At 31.0% G+C, this 22,480-nt stretch overlaps 1 protein-coding gene across 4 annotated transcripts in view; it reads left to right on the forward strand.

Moving 5' to 3' along the window:
• Nucleotides 1–558: 558 nt before the first annotated feature.
• LOC122400372 (histidine decarboxylase) overlaps nt 559–22,480 on the forward strand; it is a 39,896-nt gene continuing 17,974 nt past the window's right edge. For 2 of the 4 annotated variants that reach the window (XM_043401806.1, XM_043401809.1), the window contains exons 1-5: nt 9,760–9,926; nt 10,771–10,803; nt 16,724–17,010; nt 19,919–20,176; nt 20,783–20,926. In XM_043401806.1, coding sequence (XP_043257741.1) covers nt 10,776–10,803; nt 16,724–17,010; nt 19,919–20,176; nt 20,783–20,926 — 717 coding nt within the window. In that variant the 5' untranslated portion in view covers nt 9,760–9,926; nt 10,771–10,775. The other 2 variants (XM_043401807.1, XM_043401808.1) reach the window with 2 other exon arrangements.

The following is a 22,480-nucleotide window of genomic DNA, read 5'->3' on the forward strand; positions in this document are numbered from 1 at the left end:
TAAAACTCTTCGAAACTGCAATATTTGAGAAGAGACAATGTTATTTATTCTATTGTAGCATTTTTATACCGTAAAATTTCTTCCTATTGCGATTCAAATTTGTAATTACCATATTTATTAGTGACTTCTATTAAATTGTTGATAACTATTCATTTGAGTTACAATTCTTCCTGTTTCGCAAAAATATTTTCAGATTCAATCTTCCATGGGAAACAAAGAAAAGCTGCCATGATTTCTGTTTGAAAAAGCAGAAGGTTGTTGCACGCCCCATATCGAAGCACGGAGAAGAATTCGAGAAAGTGGAAAAAGAGTATTTGTTGAGAAGCTCGGGTAAGTTACAGCGCGAATGCAGAGTGCATTCAACAAAATTAATTGAGATTGTACGCAGAAACACGAGATCGTTCATCGGTAGTCCCTTAAGATCGCAAAGCTTAGTCACAGAAATTGTTTCTCACTCTGTCTTCGGCCACGCTTGCGCCAAAGCAGCTTGTACTTAGCGCGTCTCTGTATAAAAGCGGCCACTTGTTGAACGACTTGCATTCCTCTGATTCCCCTCAACCGTGGAGATATCCGTTTTTCCAGTACTGAAATTTGTCACCGGAGTCATCGAACAAGTGATCGTTACTTTTAACAAACTCGTCTCCAGTTTCCCTCTGAATCGCGCTAAAACCTCGCTGCTTCCGTTCATCGTGGGACACAGGAACACCAAAAATACCAGGTTTTTTAAATTATTCTTTAACAATCTACAACTTCGATATCGCATGAAATTTCACTCTGTCAGTGCGGTAACGATAATTCGAACGCGAACATTTCCTTCTTTCAAACTCGAAAAATTCACAAGTGATGTATTCAGTGTTTGCCAGCTTTACGTACGAAAACGTTAGAAGGATTCAATTTGTTTTTATTCGTGAATTTGAGAAATAACGTAACCGTTACGTGGAAAACAAATTAGATCAGTGTATTTCTTCCAAGGAAGTTGCAATTGTTTGTAGAGTATATTCTTCGTTTGAACTGTTAATGTCTCTAAATATTAATCTTCGTGTGTCCTTTGATTCTGACCACTCGTCGAGCCAGAGAAGAGCGAGATCTCGTGGCCTCGTAGTCGAAATAAAATTAAAAATTGATCGCTGTTGGTTCGATGCATCTAATCTCTGCATCGACGGGTAAAACGATTCCCGTCGAGCAATTCGACTATCGCCGCGATCGGTACGGAAATGCCGGCTATCGTCTCGCTTTATTTTCCGGTGAAACCGCGAATCGTCATCAAGTACCAGCGACTCGTGTCACACCTAAGCAGCAGGCATCGCTGATAAATCCTTCGAATCGCGCACGGATACTGAAAGCTACGGGAAATTACAAAAGTCGGAAACGGAAACGGTGGAAGGACGAGCTTTTAATATCGTCGAGCGTCATTCTGGCTTAAGCTCGAGATCCTCGCGACTGTCGATGTTCGATTTTCCATTTTACGCCCGTATGGCAGATCTTTTATTTTCTTGCGTGTAATCGCCGATTGATAACGTCTTGATTGTCGTCGTTAATCCCTTTCAAGGACCAGAGACGATCGTCAATGTACGACGGGGAATTACAAGTCCAAGGACGCGTTAAACTTTCTTTCTTTTTGGATGAACAGGTGAATCTAATCATAATTATGCAGAGAATGAAGAAGTAATAGATCAAATGCTTCGAAACTATTATTTTATTGAGTACACAACAATTGTCTAGAACCATCCAAGTTCTTGACTCATTAATTATTTATTTTCTCAGAATATTTGTTAATAAGGCCCGTATGGGACCATCAGATAATTATTTTCTTGCGTGTAATTGGCGATTGATAACGTCCTGATTGTCGTCGTTAATCCCTTTCAAGGACCAGAGACGATCGTCAATGTACGACGGGGAATTACAAGTCCAAGGACGCGTTAAACTTTCTTTCTTTTTGGATGAATAGATGGATCTAATCATAATTATGCAGAGAACGAAGAAGTAATAGATCAAATGCTTCGAAAGTATTATTTTATTAAATACACAACGTTTGTTTCGCCCTGCCATCCGAGGCATTGTTTAGAATCATCCAAGTTCTTGATTCATTAATTATTTATTTTCTTAGAATATTTGTATTAATATGCACAGTGAAATTATAATATTAACATTTCGTTTTAATGCTATGAAATCGAAGATGGACAAAATCGCACACATACTTGCAGTCTACGAAAAAATAATATTCAAACAATTTGTTTGTGTTTAACAAACATCTTCCTACTTTGAATCTAGCCAAGCATCAAGTATAGAATACTTATTAATTCCCAGATAACAACAATTGTTATTTGAAGAAAACCACTAGGGTTAATGGAGATGTACATGTAATATAAAATTATTTTTATAAAAGAAAGTCCAATATATCATTTCTACTTTTATTCTTTATTTTCTCACATTATAATGTACTTATTTCTATTATGGTCCAAAGTGATGATTGTCAGAATATGTGCTGATAATTGAAAATTTTATATTATTATTTTATACGTACCAAATTTTTATAAATTTACAATCACTTTGCGATTTGGTAATAATAGTTCCAGTACGGAGCAATAATTTTGCATTTCATCGCGGATCTGCTAGCTGGACTCATCAGTAAATCTAACTAGCAGATCCTGCCGTAAGTAGACGTAACGCTATTAATCGTTTCAATAATCTGTTTGAACTAATTACATATATACTAATAAACTGTATTACTCATGAGTTCAAGCGCAGCCGACTCGAAATGCAATAAAATTAGATACTTTGTATACCAAGAATGTTATTTGTTGCAAAAAAAGTTTTCCTTTTTAATATACTGGGGACTTCTAAAAGATAAAAAATGTTTACAGTAGACATTACTAAATTTAAAAAGTACTTTAACTCCGTGAGGTATAAATTTTTAGAACCAGAAAAGTTCCAAGTTGAACAGGAATTTTATTTTTGTATATGGGAAAAGGAAACCAATATTTTTTTGCCTTAACTAATGTACGTCGAGAAATTCCCTGACTAAACAAATGCGACATAATTTAAACCTTCGTATTTCTAATTAATTTTATTCTTCTTGGTCAATTGCAAAATATCTCACCGTGCATATTAGAATATTAAAAACGTGAATTATTTTTTAACCCACTGTGCTTCAAAGAATTAATCGGCTTAATAATTGTAATTCTATTTCGCAGAAAAATGTTTGAATTTTATAATCTTTTCACTGCCACTTTATAATCTATAGATATTGTGTAGGCCGAAGTCAAAAGTGATAACTTAAATATATGGCATGTACTTATTATTTTAATGCAGTATGCATGTATTATTAGCAGAATGCATTTTCGGTACGATAATGTTTAATTTTCTTAACAATTTAGATTATAATCAAAAATTGGCTTTAGAAACGTGTTGAATAAGTAATGTTGATTTTATAAATTTAAATTATGTTACTATACAATGATTTTTCCAAAACTATTATGATTAGAAAAAAAGTGAGAGTGAAAAATGTTTTATAGTTTTTTGTGATCAGTAAGACAGTGTATATGAATTTTGCATATTTATATTATTTTGCAAGAAATGAAGGCAACCTTCAATTTTTTAAATGAAATGTTATATATTTTTTTATATCAATATATTTGTTTTACCGTGGCCTGCACGCTCCCCGGACCATACTATTATTGAAAATTGCTGGGCAGAACTTGTTCGCAATGTATACGCGAAAGGAAAGCAGTATCAACACGTACAAGAATTAAAAAATTTAATTGTACGCGAATGGCACACGTTAAGTCAGAATTATATCCAAAAACTATATAAATCGATACCAAATCGTGCAATAGAAGTAAAAGAAAATAAAGGGGGTTGTACCCATTATTAAATAAGTACATATGTTTGATAAGTAATTATTGTTAGTTACAATTTATGTTGATTATTATTTTCTTATTGTATATGTGCTATCATTTCGTTCTTAAAATAAAACAATTTTTTTTTGTTACACACTAAACATCATAATATTTTTAATTATTTTCAACGAACCGCATATTCTGAGCTTATAATGTTTTGATATTATATGTCACAAACGAAAATCTTTACATGCGTCATTGAGAAATTAAAGATAGCGCACCTGGGCTATCTTTTTGACGAGGAGTGTATGATGATCTTCGAGGTTATAGAAGATCGAAAATAAAAGAAGTTTGAATATTTCATAACATTGTGTTAATTAAAACTCTCTATTAGTAAGATTACAAAAAATGTTCAAAATGATTTCCTTGTGCACGAATACACATTTCATTTCTACGGATTACGTTTTCAGTTGCTGCTGATACTGTTGTATAAGGTATCGGTGCACATGCTTGTTGTATTTTAGTTTTCAAATAGTTTATATCCATTCAAATTTCTTTTATTTCCTTATTACAAATTTATATATAAATTATATTATAAATTTCATATGATATAAAAAAATATATGGTATTCCATTTAACAAATTGAAGGTCACCTTCATTTCTCGCAAAATAATATAAATATTAAAAATTGATATAGACTGTCCTGTTGGTCATATAAAATTGTATGGTGTACAAATGAATAATCGAATTTTTTCAGCCATATTCAATGTTTATTTTGAAAGAAAATAAATTGAATTGTTCAATCAAAGTATTCGTCGTTACTTTCTATAACTTTAAGCCATCTTTCAGGCAGCTAATGAATTCCATCTGAGAAAAATTTTACGTTTTTGGGCCCGATAAAGTCGTCAAACCATTTTCGGATCTCATCCACTGATTGGAAGTGCATATCGGATAAGGCGTGTTGCATCGACCGGAACAAGTGATAATCAGATGGAGCAATGTCTGGTGAATACGCCGGGTGCTGCAAGACAACCCAGTCAAGACTCATTATGGTGTCTTTTGTATGGGAAGCAATATGTGGCCTGGCGTTGGCATGCAACAATTTCACTGGACGTTCTCCTTTGCCAGTATACGGACGTTTTCGTTCCAATGCTTGACTCAAGCAGATTAATTGACGTTGGTAGCAGTCCGCAGTTACTGTTTCACTCGCTTTCAACAACTCATAATAAACCGCGCCCTTGATATCCCACCAAATGCAGAGAAGAACCATTTTTCCGAAGCGATTGGGTTTTGCAACCGATGTTGATGCTTCGCCGGGATTTATCCATGACTTTCTGCGTTTCGGATTGTCATAGAGTATCCACTTCTCATCGCCCGTAACGATTTTCCACAAGAAAGACTTTCCACGCTGCTTATTGAAAAGAGAAAGACACGCTGCCACTCGTTGATTTTTGTTGGTTGCAGTGAGTTCATACGGAACCCATTTTCCTTCTTTCTGAATCTTTCCCATCTCACATAGGAGTTTGGAAATCGTTTGCTGGGTTACTCCTAACTGTTCTGCAAGTTCTTTTTGAGTTTGTGCCGCATTCTCAGCGAGCAGTTGTTCCAAATCATCGTTGTCGCATTTCCGAGGACCTCCAGGGCGTTGTTTGTTGATTAGATTCAAATTATCGCTTTTAAACCGCTTAAACCAAAATGCGCACGTATCATATGATACAACACCTTCACCGAGGAAGGAACAAATCGATTTGCATGCTCTTGCAGCATTTTTCCCTTGTTGGAATTCGTAAAAAATGCAGTGTTGGATATGCACCTTATTTGTTGCCATTTTCGACTCTACTGAATTGAATACTTTTGAAGGTTATGTTGGGCCTTTCACTAAACTATTTTTTGTTTTAACTAGCTATATGTCAACACTATATGACCGCAAAAGAGCGGGAAAATCTATTGACTTTAAACTTGATTTTATAACTGCTTAAGATAATTTGGATTATTCATTTGTACACCTAATAAAACTTTTGCCTCTTTCATTTTTTTGTAAGTACAATAGTTTTCGAAGAAATCACTGGCAAATAATAGAGTGAACATCCTGAAGATCTTCCGTGTTACAATTGACCTGGAGAAAGTGTTCATTTGCATTTTAATTTTATTTATCTCAAAACAAAAATATCATATATAAATATGTTAGTTTCGAGTGTATATGGTTTTTTCTATAACTCTAATAATTCTTATAATATTGTATCCGGGATCAATTTATTACTTTCCATTCCAGTCAAATTATTAAGTAATAATAATTCGAAGAAAACCTCGATATACAAGTAGTATTAATTTCATAATAAAAAAACTGTTTTAATATGTTTGTAGTAGCTTCGACAAGTCAGTTTGGAAGAACAGATTGTTAACCCCATGATGTTTGTTTTAATTACAAGTAACTTTTAAAATGTATACATTATTCAATTTTATTTAAATTTTCTCATATTTTTTTTTATCTTTACTATTTACTTATCTATTCGTTAACATTTTATAATTGAAAAAAGTTCATATATCCAATCGCATAAAATATTAGATGTCCCAAAACGTTTACTGCTACCCATAATTTAATTTGCAAAATCAACTTGAACGCTGACTTCGTTAGTCCCACTTCCCAGAAGACATAAACAGCTTCGGATTTCTGCGATACTCGCGAGTGAGATTCTGTGTTTCCCCAAAACAGGATTAAGTAATATCGGAGAAGAAGCCATTCCTATTTCCAACATTCTCTTACGGCTGTCCGCCTAAGTTCTACTCGTGTAACAAAACTTAAGATCTAATTGGCCATACTTTAATTCTTATTCAAGATTCTCCAAGATAAATAGAATGATTATTCATGCTAACTTTGTATACACAAAAACAGATATAATTGAAGAATCCTTAAACTGGTTAAAACTATCCTTGCAGCGTACATTAATTATTTTATTTTGTTTTTCCTTACATATTATTGCTTGTTGTAGCTTTATTTATACTATTATCGTTACTCAAGTCTAACACTTGCAAAATCGTAGAACGAGTAGCAAATTTTCTACCCTTAAAGCGTTTCTGGGGTAGTGTGCTTGTAAAAAAGCAATTATGCTCTTCAAATGGTTCAGATAAAAACAATAATTGAATGTATGAATCTATTTCGTTGTATTGATATTTTCTATATTTTGATATTAATTTGAAGAAATAAAATGCTGTATTAGCCCTTTTATACGTACTTTCTCGAAAATTATGCTTAGTTCTAATTATGGTGGTTTATTTAACCGTTGGTGTTTTAATTCATAGCTTGACATTAGATTTACAGAATTCGTCAATACTTAAAATTACAGAAATCGTAAATATTATAACGTAATGATATCAATACATGTTTCATAATATGACAAATTTCTATAGTTCCTCACCAAGAAAAATTAAAGATACCTTCGAACAAGGAAGTAATAGGAAATAATAGAAAATAATAGGGAATAAACATATACATACATCTGACGATTCTGAATACCTTTAAAACTCCTAATTATTTGTTGTGTTTCAAAGCTACGTAATAATATTTATTTCAAATAAATTATAAGTATACTTTTTTACTATTACCTAATTTTCAAATATTATTGGGAGGTATATTCAATTTTTCTTGTAGTGGATCAAGCTTCTTCGTGCACGAAACGTCATTGGTTAAATAAACTACGTACACGTTAACTTAATCGCGTGATAATCACAGATTTTACTATTCTTATTCACTTTTCGTAGGAAATTAACACTTGAAAAGGAGCTAGGAAATTTCTCATACTATGATGCTCGAGTGAAAAGTAATGCCTCCATAACTTTAATTTAAGTTGGAGTATTTTAACAAATGAAGGGGGAAAATAATCTTTGGAGCGAGCGCTTTTGTTCCGTTTATATTTACTTCTCTGTGTAATCATCACGATTCGCCATACACCTCGGCCAACGATAGCGAGTTTTCGAGTCGTTCTAAAGGAACTTTAACACTTTCTCCCCACAATCAGATCCTGGCATTATTTTTAAACGATTAACAGAGTTCAGAAATACAGAAAGAATATTTTTTTACGACTAGATAATATTAGGCCTCTTTTAATACGAAACTGTGAAGATACAATTTAGAAGTTTAATCGCCTCGATTTGAATTATCAATCATTATCAATTTAAATTATCAATGTTCATTTTATATTTAAACAAAAAAATAAACAAAATTTTCTGGGTCTGATTACAAAGATAAAATATAGAATCATTCGTGCTTAGAGTTGCTCGAAGAAATTTGTTTTTTTGTTAGTAGAAATGTACTGTGAACGGTGTACATAATGTAGAAAACCTACTGGCAACAAAAGTTCGTTTCAAGGATTTTATTTTCCCGTTTCGTTAATTAAAATATCTTTATGTAAATTACAATTACGTAACTTTTCATTTAATCCTTGTAATATCGATTTGCAATATTTTATAACCAATTATTACAATGTTTGACCTCCTCCGGGCTAGAAATCAAAACATATGTAAAAAATAAATTATTAAAGATAAGGAAAAACTAAATGGGTATGAAATTTACATTCATTATTGTTAATAATATATTCGTTCGTTGATAAATTTTTATTTGGCACTTTTCAATCTAGAATAATTTATTCCATATACATATATATTTTGTTTTATATTTATACTACATAATATTGTATTGTAAATGATTTAGAAAAGAGGGGAAACCTTTTACTCCAAGAACTTACTTCTCATATAATTTATAAAGCAAAACCATCGCGAACAAATTAATATAATCATGTTTAAATTTATTGTTCAATATTTTACTATTTATTGCACGAATTTATTCCGAAAAATTTCGTCCCGTAATATCAGACTGCGAAAAATAATTTTAATTCAATTAAAATGTTTATTGATAATTGTGACATTTGTACGAATTTTTTCGAAGTAAAATATTAATAATTAGTCATTTGGCATTTTCTAAAACGTCTTATGGTTTCTATGGTTTTAACCATTCCACAAATTTGAAATGAAAATTGAAAATAGATTCTTAATTAGTATGAGTTTGACTATAGTAGATCGTAAAATAAAAATAAAAACTCAATAATTACAAAAATGGCAACACTTAAAATTTTATTTGTTAATTTAATGGTTTTTATCACTTTTGTGGATTAAAAAAATATGAAAGAAACTAGGAGCTTGAACACTAGCATATTCTTTAAGAAAATCTACCAAAAAAAACAATTTTTTCAAAAGATTGAAAATAGAATACCACCATAATGTTGTCTTTAATTATAGATTATAGTTAGTAGAAGCACAATGCGGCTAGATGTTTGTAAGCGCAAAGAGGGATATTTTTCCGATTGGTTGAGTAATGTGTTAAGTTTTGAGACATTTTTTATGAAAGAAAAGTTTACGAGGAAAAGTCTGGGTTAGGTCTGGGTTAGGTTAATTATTAATTTAATGTTTTTTATCATTCTCGTGGATTAAAAAAATATGAAAGAAACGAGATGTTTGGGCACTAGCATGTTCTTTAGAAGAATCTAACAGAAATATTAATTTTTTCAAAAGATTGAAAATAGAATACCACCATAATGTTGTCTTTAATTTTAGATTACAGTTAGTAGAAGTACAATGTTTGTAAGCACAAAGAGGGATATTTCCTCGATTGGTTGAGTAATGTGTTAAGTTTTGAGACGTTTTTCACGAAAGAAAAGGTTACGAGGAAAGGTCAAATCGCGCAGTCGAATCGGGGAAAGCGTACGATCTAGTTCTAGGCCGGGGGGAGCCTTGTGACACTAGCCTAATAAGCTCTGGGCCCATGTGACAATCGATCGACGATGAATCCTTACAAAATCATTCGCGAGTACCTATCGCGGCGTGAAAGTTCGATGCTAGGTCAACACGCATAGGACGACTAAGCGTATCCAGTCTTTACGCTCGCTAAAATCTAAGCTTCCACGAAACGCGCTGCGATTCTTGACTCCCTTCCGCGAACTACCACTTCCGGCGGCGAGATCAATTAAACGTCACCACATGCGCCTGATACGGTGCCATCGAAATTTCGAGATTTGGTTATTGTGAGGTGCAACGGTGAGCGTTAACCAAAATCGTTAATCGATACGTTAGTGTTCAGAGAAATAATCTTCACGAATATTTTCTTACCTGTTAAGTTGATATTAACACATTCTAAACCAGTGTACGTAATTCATAACACTACTGTTTCAATCATAACACTTGCTGGTTCAATTTTAATAATTTTTCTGCGTCAATAAATTTCAAAGAACCGCTCAATTCGCTAGTTATACATTTTTAATTTGATTTTTAAAGATACAGTGCAGATACATTATATAAAATGTGTAAACGAGTGTACGTAATTCATAACGTTACAGTTTCAATCTACGGCGCGCGGGTAATTTTTAATAATTTTTCTGCGTCAGTAAACTTCAAAGAATCGCTCCATTCGCCAATTATGCATTTTTAATTTGATTTTTAAAGATGTAGTGTAAATATATTATACAAAACAGTATGTTTAAAATTTTTTTAAGACTTTAATAATTTATTTTGGTATGATATACAATGTGTTAAGTGTTGCCGTACGACATAGTTGGGAAAATTTTATTCTCGAATAACGAATAAAAATGTTAAGCTCGTCCGAATATTGCTTTAAAAAATTCATCGATAAATTCTGATTTATAAATGAATTTGTGATTAAAACGAACATAGGAGTTAGTTTAGGAATCGATTTAAAATTTATATTCGTTATTTATAAATAACATTTGCCCAACTTTGTGAGAATATTCGATGAAAAGAAATGCGAGGATTAACTTCTAACTTTTTAATAATTGAAATTTTATTTAGTGTCTGCAAGTATATTCAATAATATTGTTCATTGTAAACTGTTTGTACTATAGTGTGCGTATTGCTTTCATTGCAGATAATATGAATCTGGAGGAGTACCGCAAACATGGTAAGTAACGATTATAATTTATTCGGACGATAGTATGTAGTAAATTATAGTCCTTGGAATTATATGATACTGTGTTGAAATAATAACGACATTGCTTGTTTTTGCGTATACTGTTATCTGCGTACATGCAAAACAAAAGTAACGTTATCTGTAAATATGTAGTTTATAAATGCCTGCTGTATCATGGACGAGCGTGTACAACGTTGTACGTAAGAGCAAAAAGACATTGAGAACTATACAGTAATTTTTAACTAATTTGTATCACGTCACAAGAATCATAAAAATCTTTAACGCAAAAATAATTATAACAGAAATAAAACACGCACCAAGAATAAAAAATGTAACACAAATTTCGATGTCTCTACACTGACTCTAAGCAAGCACCAAATATAGAATATTTATTAATACCCAGATAACAACATTTCTTCGTATATTTGAAAATTATTAAACACATTATATTGTTATTTGAAGAAAACCACTAGGGTTAATCGAGACGTACATGTAATATAAAACTATTATTTTTATAAAAGAAAGTCCAAGATATTATTTCTACTTCTATTCTTTATTTTCTCATATTATAACGTACCTATTTCTATTATGGTTCAAAGTGATGATTGTTAGAATATGTACTGATAATTGAAAATTGTATAATTTTAAATATACTACCCAAAAAGCCATTTCATTATACTGGTCCAGCTGATAATCTTTTCTTTGATATTATTATTTCTTTTTCTCTATCATTTATTATATTTTCGTACATATTTTTTATTTTCCGTTCTGTGTTGCCTATGCTAAGTTTTATTCATTTTTCTTTTTGTACAGAAAGAATTTAATTTTTGTAAGAAAATGAACAAATAAATTCTCCTTTAAAGTTTATATAATATATTAGATTCTCGCCATCTTTTCATACGAAAAGAAAATTCAATTGTCGTATAATGAATAAATAAATTAAACAAATTCGAAATCTTGGTTTCAAGATCGATAAAATATTGAAACTTTCTATGGTAGAATGTTTCATTGATAAATAAAACAAGATATGAGAGACAATACAGAATCTTTTGTCATTTAACACTAGATTTACAAACATCGATTGGGCATATTTTTACTAGAATTCATTATGTTGATTACATTAAAATGCAGTCTTTATTTTAACTAGAATATATAATTATATTATTACTTCAACAAAATTCAACACAAATTGCTAACAAATAGCTCGTCAAAGTGACGTGTTCCATAAATCTAGTGATAATTTTAATCTATTTTGAAATTGTTTTTCATTACACGTTTTACATTATAACATATTTTAGACAGTAGGTTATAAGTAGACCCTTGTCTTGCTATAGAATAGATAGGTTATAACTTTTTATTTTAGCATGTGTATGGTGTTACGTGTAATACTGTGTGTTTTATATTAAAAATAATAGTTTTATATTACATATACGTCTCGATTAACCCTAGTGGTTTTCTCCAAATAACAATATAATGTGTTTAATAATTTACAAATATACGAAGAAATGTTGTTATCTGGGTATTAATAAATATTCTATATTTGACGCTTGCCTAGATTCAGTGTAGAGACATCGAATTTTGTGTTACATTTTTTATTCTTGGTGCGTATTTTATTTCTGTTATAATTATTAAATAAAATTATTATTGCATATAAATTTATATAGAGGATTACAAGTAGATTCTTGTCTTGCTATAGAATCGACAGCTTACAATTTTTTAGAGGCAACTGTATGGTGTTACGTGTAGTACTGTGTGTTTAAATAAAATTATTATTCCATACAAATTTATATTGTAAATTATAGATTCTTGTCTTGCTATAGAATCGATAGGCTATAACTTTCTAGAGGCATGTGTATGGTGTTGCATGTAGTACTTTGCGTTTAAACAAAATAATTATTAGATACGAATATATATACTAGATTACAAATAGATTTTTGTCTTGCTATAGAATCGACTGGCTACAATTTTTTAGAGACGAGTGTACAGTGTTACATGTAGTACTGTGTGTTTAAATAAAATAATTATTACATACAAGTTTATATAGTAGATTATAAATAGATTCTTGTCTTGCTATAGAATCGATAGGTTACAATTTTTTAGAGGCGACTGTATGGTGTTACGTGTAGTACTGTGTGTTTAAATAAAATAATTATTACATACAGATGTATATAGTAGATTACAAATACAGTGAGTGTAAAAAGTATTCGTACACTAGTCAATTTGAACAAAACCTTTGCAGAACTTTGTTTATTACAAAAGTATGTTAACAAAAACATGCATACATATTCTTAGAAATCTCTGGAACAAATGTCATTAACAACAAATTATTTATTTATATTTATTATGAAAATATTAACAAATTTCCAGAAATTGACCTAAAATATACGCGTAATAAGTATTCGTACAGTCTTTGATTCGTAACATTCCACATAGAACGATTACAAGATAATCCATGATATGTAAACATACTTAGCATCAGCATGTCTGGAGACGCTGTCGGTATAGGTAGTATCCTGAATTCAAACATTATCAACGAAATTATCAGTAAAATGGGACGAAAACGCAAGGAAACCTCTGAAGAAGAAAGGAAAATTGTTATAAATTTACATAATAAGTGTAAAACACTGAGTGAAATTTCTAAAGTTTTAAATAGACCGAGGTCCACGATTCAAGGAATCATTGACAGATATGGCGATCGAAAAACTGTAAAAACTAATCCAAGAAACGGACGTAAACGAATAATAAATGAGTATACCGGCCGATGGATAATTCGAAAAATAAAGCAAAATCCAAAGATAAGTGCGGTGAAAATCACAGCTGAACTTAAAAATGATCTGGACATTAATGTATGCAGTAGCACAGTGCTTAATTTTTTACGGGATAGAGGATATCACGGCAGAGTAGCTCGTAAGAAATATTTCGTAAATGAAATTAATAGAAAGAAACGATTGCAATTCGCGAAAGAGTACGTTAATGTTCCTATGGAGCACTGGAACTGTATTATATTTACTGATAAGAGTAAATTTAACATATTTGGGTCAGATGGACGATGTACAGTATGGCGGTAAAAAAATACCGAGTACGAAAAAAGAAATTTGAAGCCGACCGTAAAGCATGGAGGAGGATCAGTCACAGTTTGGAGCTCTATGAGTGCGAGCGGGGTTGGATCCCTCCATTTTATCGATGGTATCATGGATCACAAAATGTATATCGATATTCTAAAAGAGCATCTTCAGGTTAGTGCAAATAAAATGCAGTTACAGGGCAATTATATATTTTTGCAAGATAATGATCCAAAGCATAATGCTTATAATACACGTCAGTGGATCCTATATAATGTGCCGCAGCAATTAAAAATCCCTCCACAGTCTCCAGACGTAAATGTGATAGAGCACTTATGGAGTCATCTTGAAGAAAAAATTCGAGACCATCACATTTCTTCGAAACAAGATTTAAAAAATGCACTTTTAAAGGAATGGAACAAAATTTCTAGTACTATAACCAAAAATTTAGTAAATTCAATGCCGCAAAGGCTTAAAGCGATTATACAATCTAAAGGAAATCCCACTAGATACTAAAATAGCAAATAGACTGATTTTTGTTACGTTTATATACTAAAATTTATAGTTTTTGTTGTAAAATTAGAAGTGTACGAATACTTATTACACGTATATTTCACGCCAATTTCTGGAAATTTGTTAATATTTTCATAATAAATATAAATAAATAATTTGTTGTTAATGACATTTGTTCCAGAGATTTCTAAGAATATATATGTATGTTTTTGTTAACATACTTTTCTAATAAACAAAGTTCTGCAAAGTTTTTGTTCAAATTGACTAATGTACGAATACTTTTTACACTCACTGTAGATTCCTGTCTTGCTATAGAATCGATAGGTCACAACTTCCTAGAGGCGTGAGTGTGGTGTTTCACGTGGTACTGTGCATTTAAATAAATAGGCGTTGCTCGATAATGTATTGTTATCTTGATGCAGTGTCCCCCATTACCACGGATATCGGTCTTGTAAATGTCTGTAAACCTTGTAATCTTGCACACGGGCAAATACGCATGCATAAAAGAAGGAGCTTAGAATACGCCATCAGATACGTTCCTAGCCGTTAAAATGGTGCCAATAAAGGGGGATCACCGAACGGGAGTAAGTCTATGGGAAGTTTATGGATTCGATACTGTTTCCAATACGGTCACCGTTAGATTCCGTCTATACAATCTAAATCTCGGAATCCTAGAGGAACGATTTCAACGCGACTTTTCTTTTCCTTGAATCCAATTTCGTCTGTAAAAATCTATCGCTCTGTCGGCTCTGTACCCCGAACGGTTAAGAAGTCGTGGATTTACAGGAGACCGTACTTGACCCATGATTCACGGAAACGTTTAAATAATACACTAGTCGAATTCCATTGTTCCATTGTTAGACGCGATATACATCGACGAACGAATTGGGAGAAAGACAAAAACTTTGTCCCGAGACCGCCACAGCATCGTCAGAAGTGTTTTCCTGGTATATTAGAGGCTAAATCCCCAGAATACGGAGCACCGGAGATAATCGGTTTAAGGTTTTCCGTCGAAGATAAATAATTGTTCTCGACCGGAAAACGTCGACGTTCAGCTTTCGTTTCTATTGATTCGTAATATACATCGTCCCGTACTCTGTTTTGTCTAGGAATACAACACTATTGATTATATTTTCTAGTGAATACAGTGCTGCAAAGAATTTTAATTAAGTCGAAGAAACCGTTTGCACGTTTTTGTATTACGTCTTTATTCAAACGTAACCACTATTCCTTTTAATAATTATTTTATAGTAGAAGCAACGAAAATTTAATCATAATTATTTTATAACACATGCCATATTTTTACTTTTATCGACTTGGAAACATATATACTGTTGTGAATAATTATAAATTTCAACATATTATTTTTCATGATATTGAAACAAAAGTGGAAAAAACCGTTTATTTTCGTATTGTGATACGAAACAAAAATTTCGAAATAACAAACAAAAATATTCCTCTTCAGAAATTTGAAGAAAATATAATTTTCTTTTAAAATTGTACCTCAGATTATGGAAAATATAAACTCAATGTTTATTTTAATTATTTTTCATTTAGTATTTAAATCACTATCGATTTATTTATTTAAAGTTTTATTTGGAATATCTGTCCAAGCAAGGTCTATTCGTTTTTCTAAATTCTAATGATAAACTTTTCTCACAATAATACTCTATATGTTTTTGATAGCATTCAAATTAGAATTCTATGGCTATAGAAACAACTCTTGAAACTATATTTTTATTGAGAATAATTCATGACTGGGAGTATTATTTTGCTGAATAATGTTCTTGTTATCTTCTAATAATGTCTTAAACGGCAATAAATAGTTGTCTAACATCTGTTGATAATCAGTAAGTAATTGAAGCCATCATGAATATTTAGTTTGAATTTCTTTTCATTGAATCATATATTTCCTTTTTTAATGAATTTTATTAAAATTTGTGGAGTTTTATCCGAATTACAACTAAAATTTGTACAAATTGTCCTAAAAACTTGTAGAAAATGTGCCACGATACTTAAAAGCAATAATACAAGCAAAAGGTTACAATACCAAGTATTAATAAGTATTCGTTTTATAAATATTTATTCGCTTAATTTTGACCGTGTACGATTTTAGCTATCGCGATGAAATTAAAAAAAAAATATTAACATATTATATGTTACAATCGATTTTCTTACATAATCGACAAACCGATACTTTGTTGAATTCTACATTAAATAAATTTTGAATTTACGATGATTATTATCGATAAATTAAATTGATTTTTTTACTTATTACAAATGTTCAGTTAATTTTTACCACAACTATAACTCGTGAAACGATTTTGTATCTGCAGGAAAGGAAATGGTGGATTACATCGCCGACTATCTGGGAAATATTCGAACTCGACGCGTTTATCCGGCGGTTTCTCCAGGTTACTTGAGAAATGTCCTACCATCGTCGGCACCGGTGGACGGCGAACCTTGGGAGGACATATTTGTAGACATCGAAAAGTGCATCATGCCAGGAGTGACGCATTGGCAGAGTCCACATATGCACGCTTATTTTCCCGCCTTGAATTCACCACCCAGCCTGCTGGGCGATATGTTGGCCGACGCGATCAATTGTCTTGGATTCACTTGGGTAAGAACAATATTGCCTATCACATATGCGCAGACTTAAACTAATTCTACCAAAGAGTATGCTTGCCAATATAACAAATATATTAGTTGCAAATCTTCTTAGATTGCCATTGATAATTCTTGAGAAAAAAAGAAAAATTCAGCAATATTATGGTTATCTTTAAATAATATAAAATAAGATATTAATATCTTTTTCATCGATTTAACACTAGCACTTTAACAATTGATAATTTAAAACACATGACTTAAAATGTAAATAAAAACACCTTGTTTAAAACTGGTAATTACTTGTCAATATAACAAATAAGTTAATTGCAAATCTTCTTAGATTGCCCTTGATAATTTTTTAGGAAAAAAGTAATTGTTAAATCAAAATTCAACAGTATTATGGTTACCAATTGTTATAGATTTATTTGAGTAAGAACAATATTGCCTATCACATATGTGCAGACTTAAACTAATTCTACCAAAGAGTATGCTTGCCAATATAACAAATATATTAGTTGCAAATCTTCTTAGATTGCCATTGATAATTTTTGAAAAAAAATAAGAATTCATCAATACTATGGTTATTTTCAAATCAGACTTTAAGTAATATAAAATAAGATATTAATATCTTTCTCATCGATTCAACACTGGTACTTTAACAATTGATAATTTAAAGCATATGGCTTAAAGTATAAATAAAAACATCTTGTTTAAAACTGGCAATTACTCGTCATTTTTTAAAAATAATTTTATTAATTAAAATTCTCCATTACTGATTTGAAAAATTATTACATCCCTGTGATTATTTTGAAATTCATAGATTTTTTGCAATAAGAATGACAGAACTTGAAAAATATTAATTGTTAGAAATATTCTGAGATCCCGTTTCTAAAATTTTTGAAGTGGAAAATTAAAAATCAAAAATCCATACCCAATTTGATGCTTGGAAAATTTTGAGTTATGTTCCTGTTGTTGTAGACTTGCAATATTGTTATTAAGATTTATCTTATTCGAATGATGGTGAACTGCTTGAAACACTTTCCAATAAATCGTATTGAAAGATTAGAATAGTGAATTAGACAAATTATTCGGAAAGAGTTTATAATTACTATTATATTCTATGGTGAAAATTCAATGCAGAACTCGCGTATAGATACATCGCGATCCTCTGTAGAAACTTCGTATTGAGTTCGAAAGTTATGCCATTCACATTGGACGTTTTGTCTGCTGCTGTTAATATGAATTTCTGTTGTCAAAGCTCTTGAAAAGGGAATGTCTTGAATCGTTTCCTAAGAAAATTTAAAATCACTACTGCGGATGATAATGTTAATATAATATTAATAGTAATATTAATTTTATTCATAAATTGTTATTCAGTATATTACAATGCCTCCCCAAGAATATATTATATACTTGTAAATATACAAAAAAATTAAAAACTTGTTTCTGAATTACAATTAGGACATGTACCACAGCAGACTCGTTCAAACTTCAATTGATACATTTAAACTTTAATAAAAAAAAAAACATTCTTCAAAGTTAATTCTAATTGAGAATAATAGAAAAATATTGAAAGTGTAAAGAATTTAACTAAATAATTCTTTTTAAATAGTTATTTTTGTACTATTTGTTTGAATTCCAATAGAGATTTATCTAAGTAAATGTGTATAATAAATATTATTATTCGTAAATATAAATATTATCAACAGCGAAACTAATCATCTTCGTATGTATAATATAGTATAAAAAATGTTTCAAATTAAAGTCAATTTCACACTACATATAATTTTATATTTATATCGTTAAAATATTTTTGCTATGCATTATAGTAGATATAATTGATATTGTATTATACATCTAAAGATGGCGAGTTTAATAGTCGAAAACTTTTATATTTACAAATAATAATATTTGATACTTTCAATGCAGTACAAATAAGTACATACGAGGACAACATAGTTTTCAACTTATTTTCTAAGAAAGTTTCTACTTTTCATTTTTAAAATTAGTAATTGTTAAAGGTGTACATTTGTAGTTAATAAAGGTTAGGGAATTAAATTAACATTGTTCTTCACTCGGTATAAATAATAACATAAATTAATATAAAAATTGTATAAAAATGTGCTGAGGGAAAATGTTAAGGCGATGAATTGATTCCAAATAAACACAGTTTCACGAGTATTTAAAAGAAGAAACATGTGATTGGTTCTGTCCACTAAAGCGGGCACGTGACCAATAGAAACATGACGCCAAGACCGCGAATTTTAAACTCTCTTTAACAGAAAACGTATACTAAAATATATTTAATAAATATTTTAATCTTCTTATGTCCAAATTTGAATAATAATATCTATTTGTCAATATATATTCGCTTGTTTAAATGACAAAATTTAAATGTCAATAATAAATATATATTTTTTATTTTATTTACCAGCTATCAATGATATTTGATATACAATTTCCGGATTAACCATTTATTTATGTAGAGGAAGATGTTGTACCATAGGTACCGGCTGAGACAGAGCCTACTATAGCATTCTATACATTCACTCACTTATTGTTGGACTCAAACACTAATTATTTCATTAACATAAAAATATTCAAGAAACAGCATCTTTTTGGAAAAATAACATAAAATTAAATACATTACAGTACATTTAAAATGCAATTAAAATAAATTTCGCCCACAATATACTATAACATTCTACACATTTACTTATTCATTGCTTGACTCAAACATTAATTATTTCACTAATGCAAAAATACCGAAGGAAAGTTTCTTTCTAAAGAGTTAAAATGAAATTCAATACATTATAACGCATTTAAAATACAATTAAAATCGTCCGTAATTGGTTCCGTCTGCTCGAGCATCGATACGTTCCACTGTAAAACGTTTAAGTTTTGTGCGTGCATTTTAAAAGGCTTCGAGTCCTGTGTGCACGGAACTAGAGACCATCGTAATGAACTGGCTGGGCAAAATGATCGGTCTGCCAGAGGAATTCCTGCATCGTCCAGGAGGATCTGGAGGCGGTGGCGTGATACAAACAACCGCGTCGGAAGCCACCCTCGTTTGCTTACTCGCAGCAAGAACCCGAGCCATTAGAGACGTGCAACAAAACGAGCCGGACCGTTTACCAGCTGAGATTAATTCGCGTCTTGTCGCCTACTGCTCCGACCAAGTACGTATCTCTACTTCGAATCATTCTCTGTCCCGACACGCTATTATTTTCGAACCTTTCTTCATAAATATTTCGCTGAAACACGCCACGTTTAAAATAAGCAATACAACTTTATAACTTACAACCAGTATTAAACCAATACAAACTTGTGGGGTTGTTAATGTTAATCACTATATTCCAAAAAACGTTTTTTAATTCATTAATAAATATCTCTTAAACATATTGATACAAAATGTACCAGTAATCAACTGGAAAGAGAATCAATTTTTTCATATAACGCTTCATGTTCAAAGTTACTAAATTCCACTGATTATACTGATGTGAAAATCGTACTCTGTTGTACGTCTACCCTATGAATTTTTAAAATCGTTTTTCTCGGAAACGGAGCCTCTTTTAAATTTTAATGCCACTTTACAAACACCAACTACGAATCTGTCGCGAAGCATTAATTCCAAGTAACTCTTTCAAATTCATATCTACGATTCAAGCACTTTTTCTCGTTTTATAATATGTCATATCCATTTTGCAATTGCTTCCCTGTACTTCACGACGAAAATTTGATCGATTTTATGAGTGCATGTGTATATGCGTTTGTGTGTGCTACAGGCTCATTCCAGCGTAGAAAAGGCTGGTCTCATAGGTTTGGTACGAATGAAGTATATCGAATCTGACGACGATCTGAGTATGAGAGGCGAGGCGTTACTCGAGGCAATAATGCACGATAGAACTGAGGGTCTGCTTCCCTTCTTTGTGAGTATTGATATACAGAATTTACTATTATAAATTTTTATTTAATTTCAAACTCTATAAACAGGATCTAAATATAATGTTTGTTTAGTGTGCTTACTTATATTGAATTTTTATGGAGCACATTTTTAGACACGCGTATAATAAGAAACAAACTATATTTCAAAAACAAACAATGGTTAGCATGGTTGACCATCCAAGTATAAGTATAATATTCTTGCAAACTAATACAAACTTGTGGGTTAAATTATTGTGGCAAGTGGTTACTAATGTTAACCACCATATTCGAAAAAACGTTTTTTTAATTTATTAATAAATATCTCTTAAACATATTGATACAAAATGTACCAGTAATCAACTGGAAAGAGGGTGATTTTATATAAACAAAAATAAATCGAAAGTGTAGAATACAATTTTCTCATATAACGCTTCATGTTCAAAGTAATTAAATTCCATTGATTATACTGATGTGAAAATCGTACTGTGTTGCACGTCTACCCTATGAATATTCAAAATCGTTTTTCTCGAAAACGAAACCACGTATGAAAAAATTTTTTTTTACATTTTCGATTTGATTTTTCACATAGACACCTTATATAACTTGTACACACTATCGACATCTAAAAGTCTTAACGATATCATTTAACCAGTTGATTTGCCCAACATAGTGACTGAAGTAACATATTTCATGACTCAAATAACTAAAAATAACTATAAAAAAATATTAAAAAATTTTGTAAACTATAAAAAAAAGATTAGCAAAGGACAAATGACATATAACTATATACAAATTTAATACCATTACATAATAATAATAAAAAGGAAACAAATAAAACACACAGTTTAGGAATTTGTTAATATTTTCTGATAACTATTTTTAGTTATTCGAAAATCGAAATAAGAACACAGAACACGTTTTACACTGACTACTGAGAAAGATTAGGTAGAGAACAAATGATATGTAACTCTGAACAATACCACTACTAATGCATCAAATTAAAAAGTACCTGGTAAGAAGATACATATGTCTTTTGTCTCCAATTAAAGTCATTATAGGGGATAGTGATACCGCATTAAAAAAGTTCAACCTTCCAATTAACCCTACCAATGTTGTTAGTAGATGCGGTAGAAAAGAGGGCGAACATGACGTTGCAAGGCGGATTGTCTTTTCGCTAATTGGTCCCCAGTGGCAGTGTCTAGCATCCCTTATTTTACAAGACAGAAAATCCGGAAGATAGAAACTCATTATCATCAAAAATAAATAATTTCCATCGTGACACTGCTACAGTTTTACTAGGACATCTTAAGAGATTTATAATTTGCTATAAATTCTGCTATTAATAACGGAATGATCAGGTCATCCTATAAATTAGTACCGTTCGTTTTTCATAGACCGACGAAAACAACATTTACAACTTGGTAGGAGAAAACGAAATCCATCGGTTTGGGGAGTATTTTATATTATATAAATACGAACATCAACGATTACAGAGATTTGGGGAAAAATGGGGATGGTATCGAAGCTCAAACGAATTTTAAAAGACGTGTTAAAAACTT

Source organism: Colletes gigas, unplaced genomic scaffold (genome assembly GCF_013123115.1).
Source record: "Colletes gigas isolate AHSC1104 unplaced genomic scaffold, ASM1312311v1 Colletes_gigas_Sc00017, whole genome shotgun sequence".
NCBI lineage: Eukaryota > Metazoa > Arthropoda > Insecta > Hymenoptera > Colletidae > Colletes > Colletes gigas.